The following is a 5513-nucleotide window of genomic DNA, read 5'->3' on the forward strand; positions in this document are numbered from 1 at the left end:
CTGTGTTTGGAGTAATATTGGCTTGTGGCTTTTCTTTTGTGTTACATGGTATCTGACCTGGAACTAAGGTCATGCTAGCCTGGTAGAATGGATTTATAAGGATCCCTTTCCTTTCTGTTGTTATAGACTATAGATAAATTGATGCAACTTTTAAACATTGGTCTGATTCATGAAAGAATAAATCTGGGCTTCGTGCTCTCTATTTTGAAAGTAAACATTCATTTAATTTTGTTACTTATTATAGAAGAATTCATAGTATGTGTTTCTGTTCATGTACATTTTCATGGATTTTTTTTTCTTTTAGGGAATTAGGCCATTTCTCCTAGATCATCAATTCTTGAACATATAATTTTTCATAAATTTTATTTATTTTACTTTTATTACCCATAGGTCCATACTGATGACTGGAGACTAAGCATGTTTGTTTGTTTTCTTTGAGGCAGGGTCTTGTAGCCCAGGCTGGCCTTGAGTTCCATGTGTAGCTGAGATTGACCTCAAGTACATGGTCCTCCTGCCATACCCTCCCAAGTGCTAGGAGCCAAGTGTGGCTCCCATGGCCAGGAACAGCTGCATTAGCATCTGGACAGTACTTACCACCCACCTCTGGTGAGCAACCAAGGATAACAGCTACCATTTTGAGAGTCTCTTGGACAACTTGTCAGGGTGTTTTGTCACGGCAACAAAAAGGGAATTAGAACATGTGTTTTCCCTATTTGGGTTTCTAGTGTGTCTCTTCTTGATGTATTTTTGTTTGCAGGACCCTCTCCTCTCTGCATTTTAAAGAATTATTATTGAATATATTAGAGACTATTTACTAGTTGTATTTTCCCTTTATATTTCCTTTTACCGCATATTAAATAATTTTGAATTCCTTCTCTTTCTGTACTTTATACAAAAGGAATTATGGACTGTAATCTTTGGATACAAGTTAATTTTTTAATAGACATCTGTTTCTAAGCTTTATTCTTTTATATCACAAACCTAGATAGACACTTCTTTTTTGTGCACATCTATGTCTTGATCATTTATATTTTTGCATGTTCTACATAACCTTGACCTCTACATTCTGCATATTGTTTGGCTTTTGGGAACCTGAAGGTCTCATATATTATAAGGGATCCTATGCATTACATCAAGTTTATTTCATAAGAGTCATGTCATCACTAGAGAAATCATATTTCCTATTTCAGAACAAAGGTTCTGTCATGAGAATGGCCTCCTTTTATGAGAGAGGTGGTGTTTTGCAATACCACCTTGTTTAAAGTCCAGATGGAAATATATATTTTGAGAGATGCATGTCTAGAGGGAGATATAGATTTTCATTTCCCAATAAATGATGTGCTTGATTCTATAGGATTATTATCTTTATTCCCCCAAAATTCTTGAAGTCTCTCATCTTGCCAGTTTCTTTCAGTCCTGCTGGGAAAGAGGAGGGCAATGGACTCCTCAGTGGACAGACGGTGGCCTCCTCAGTAGACACTGGCCTACTGGCTTCCTAGGTGGACAGACAGTGGCCTCCTCAGTGGACAGTGAGATGCTGTCCATCTTTACTATGAGAAAGGTCAGCTAATGTGTGGTCTGAAATGTTTTCCCCTCTGAAAAGGATGTGGAACACCATGTAGAATACAAATGCTGAACATTTGGTATGGGTTTGCTCTAGCTGACTTTCTCAAGGTTACTTGAGAAACACAGTGATAAAAAGTATGAACTAAGTCACACAGCGCTACCAATGGTTGTATAAAACCTAAATAGTTTTCAAGTAGTATTCCAACCCTACCTTCCAAACAACGTGTTCATATGCTTACTGTTGACACACCATACAGTCAACAATAGAAATATACATCTATCAACTGAAAGTCTACTTTGTAGTGTGTGTACAGGGGTGAGGAGATGACCCAGCTGATGTTGTATGATAATATTACTGGGGAGATATGAATAATGTCTACTTGCCTCAGCTAGAGAAAGGATGACAGATGATTTCAGGATACCACCAAAGTCCAACTTCATGAATCAATGGGTTTTATTAAGGTAACTTGTAGTAATACGGCTAAGCAGGTGCTTAAAGGGACAGAAATGACCCAGAACAGTGACGTCACCAAAGCCTACCCCAGTATGGGCGACAGCTCACAAAGCTGGGAACCTGGAGCCCACTGCACAGTCTGTAGAAAACTCAGCAGGTTGAGAGCGTCCTTTCCAGGTGGACCTCAGTTGGTCTGATTCTCTCCCAGAATGCTTGACTTGTCTCTGCCTCTTCTGGGCAGGTTGACTAGTCAGAAAATGTCTCTCAATGTTATGTACTGTCTATACACTATGGGGGAGGAGGGGATCTAATGGATCTGTTCAACTTCAGTGACTTCCTGAAGCCGACATGTTGTTTGTTTCCTGAGCTTGAGGAGCTTCCCTGCAGGATGGAAAGTTTCATCTCCTTTGAGATCATCCTGTTACTTCCCCTCCTTTTACACACCCCATCTTAATAAGCTTCCCCCAAGAGTGAAAGGTTTAAATCTTGGAGGAAGCCTCTACACAGCAGCGGATAAGAGTTCCTTCTGTACAAGCATGAGGACCTGGGGTCTGATGTCCAGAACCACAAAAAATGCAGCCTACACAGCTCTAACCCCTGCGATGAAGAGTTCGGACATGAAGATCACTTGAGATGACTGGGTAGCCAGCCTAGGTGAAAAATGGTGAATTCTGGATTCAGTGAGAAACCATCTCTGAAGCAAATATGGCAGGGCATGGTATAGCAAGTCACTTGATGGTTTCCTCCAGCTGCAATATGAACAAGCATCTCTCTCTCTCTCTCTCTCTCTCTCTCTCTCTCTCTCTCTCTCTCTCTCTCTCTCACACACACACACACACACACACACACCTCTCTCTCTCTCTCACACACACACACACACTCAAACTTTGTAGAATCTAAGACTATAATTCAACTCAAACTCACTTTATTGAACTCTCTTTTGAGATGCAGAAAAAGTCAGGTTAATAGCTTTAATGGATTTTAAAAATACTAACTTATTTAAAAACATGTAAATGTGAAAGGTAATTTTGTAGTGTACTTATATAAGTATGGGTGACTGAGTGAAAATTTAAAAATATGCTAATCCGTACATTTATACTTACAAGTGTGTAAATGCCTTCAAGAAATATGGGTGGTACAGTTTGACAAAAATATAGAAATAGATGTTGTTGGCTGTCAGCCTACCTTTTATGTCAACTTGGCACAAGCTAGAGTCATCTTGAGAAGCAAGAACTTCAAATAACAAAATGTTTCCATAAGATTTAACTGTATGCAAGACTGCAGGTAATTTTTTAAATTAATGTAGGACGCCCCAGGATTTGTGGTGCTGGGGTGTATAAGAAAGCAGGCTGAGCAAACCAAGACAAGCAAGCCAGCAAGCAACACTCCTTTCTGACTTCTACATTAGCTCCTGTCTCTAGGTTCCTGCCCCCATTAGATCTCCATGGCTTGGCTTCTCACAGGGAACTGTGACTCAGGATCTGTAAGTCAAATAGACTCTCCCCGCCTCCAAGTCGCCTTTGGTCATGGTGTTTCATCACAGCGGTAGTAACCCTTAGACAGTAGCTTTGGATATGTGTGGTTATAAATGCGTATGCAAATGCACATGGTATTTGTGGGGGAGGAAGAGACCTCACTACATAGCCCAAGCCATCCTCGGGTGTACCTCGTTTTCCTGCTTCAGCCTCCCGAGCGTTGAGATTACAGCTGTGTGCCACACCCAGATAAACTGTCTAGCAAGAGCCCCAGGGAGTTCATTATTAGTTGAGGATCCATAATTCCATATATTCTAATTGCTTCGTCACTTTAGCTTCACAAAATAAATACTTGTTTAATTTTAAAATTAAATATTGAGACACTAAAATAAAAGAGGATTGATACCAAAGGGACAGACACTACCAAATTTAAAGTAGCAGTACAAACTTGTTGTGCATTTTGAGGAAAGGCTTCACTATACAGCCTAGGTACCCCTGGGCTCACTCTTATTTGAGAGCAGGGGTTATAAGGTATGCCACCACATCTTATTGTTTGTGATTCACATTCTCTTTGACATCTGTTTTATTTTGGGAAAAAAATAATGGCATACAAAGGCATACAAATTGTCAATCAGTTGTTGAAAGGGAGCCTGGATGGGGAATTAAAGGGTCCATGTCAATTCATAGAGGCAGGAAATGTTTTCAAATTAAAGAAATATGGCAGTATTTGCAAGGACCAGAGAGGAGGCTCCATGGTTACGAATGCTGGCTGCTCTTCCAGAAGACCTGAGTCCAGTTCTCAACACCTACAACAGATGGTTTACAGCGTCCTGTAACTCTGGCTCTAGGGGATCCAACAACTTCTTCTGACCTCTACAATCTACACACACACACACACACACACACACACATACACACACACACACACAATTTTAAGAAACTCCTGTAAGAGCAGGTTTTCAGGAAGTCTTTTGTGTTAACTGTCCCTCCTCATCGCCCCACATTTAGCCTGTTCTCCCATCCCTCCCCACTTCACCCTCCTACTATTCTTCCTACGCTTTCCCTTCCCCTCTATAACACTGTATTATATTTCCGTTTCTTTATGAGATTCTCTCCTCTCCTGGTCCCTTACTGTAGACCGAACATCCATGGCTCTTTGGATCACAGCACACATACCTAACAGAAAACATGAGACGTCAAGCTGGTACCCAGCTAGAAACATCACCCCTAGTGGCTACCATTCATGTTGCTGGAAGGTCCTCTGCATGCTCCAGGAGAAAAGTAATCACCAGTATTGCCCAGATACAAACCCTGTGACCTACAACGATGGCCTGCCTGCATGAGATGCTATAAAACCCTTTAAAGTATTCTACATATTTCAGTCACATACATCAGATTTACCTGCTAAGATGATTCAAAATGACTACATATTTTTCTGTTTTAGATATGTAATAACTTTGGTAATTGCCAATGCTTTCCTGACTACAGGCCTCCAGACTGTAAATTACAGATTGGGTCACCAGGGGGCAGCATCGACGATGGAAACATTCTCAGGTCAGGTCAGTACAAATAAACCTCCTAGGCAACTAGTCTGTTGTTTTCTGTGGTATTAATTGAAGAAAGACATCTTTGTCACATCTTTCCCAGCCGAGTTAAAGGTAAATTAGCTGGGTGCCATATTTGTAATGCGTTTCCTCTGACCAACTCTAACCAACTTAGTGATATAAACTAAAATAGAATTGCACTCCCTAAGTTTCAGAAGTGTCATCAAATAAAATTTTAAAAGTCATATATAGAATAATGAAAACTATATGCAAGGTTTATATTTCATATTATTAAAACAGAAAATTATTGAAAAGCAACCCTGGAATACGCTGTTCCTTCTGACTGAGACTTAGAAAAACGTACAGCAAAATGTAAGAGTATTCCCTACCAGGAAATAATGGTAAGTCACATTCTGAATACGTGCTCCTATTTTCCCTTGTTCCTATGGTGAATGAAAGCCAGATCACAAGCCA

At 40.2% G+C, this 5513-nt stretch overlaps 1 protein-coding gene across 2 annotated transcripts in view; it reads left to right on the forward strand.

Annotated features, from left to right (window-relative positions):
- Adam18 (ADAM metallopeptidase domain 18) overlaps positions 1 to 5513 on the forward strand; it is a 59425-nt gene that overhangs the window by 44659 nt on the left and 9253 nt on the right. Inside the window, exon 18 of one of the 2 annotated variants that reach the window (XR_007236262.3) lies at positions 4984 to 5054. Coding sequence is in view for 1 of the 2 variants with exons in the window: in XM_048456387.3 (XP_048312344.3) it covers positions 4940 to 5054 (115 nt within the window). In the remaining variant the exon portion in view is untranslated. Of the gene's footprint in view, positions 1 to 4939; positions 5055 to 5513 lie in introns of both variants that reach the window. The other variant, XM_048456387.3, reaches the window with a different exon arrangement.

The sequence above is a fragment of the Myodes glareolus genome, chromosome 23 (assembly GCF_982192425.1).
Source record: "Myodes glareolus chromosome 23, mMyoGla1.1, whole genome shotgun sequence".
Classification (NCBI taxonomy): Eukaryota; Metazoa; Chordata; class Mammalia; order Rodentia; family Cricetidae; genus Myodes; species Myodes glareolus.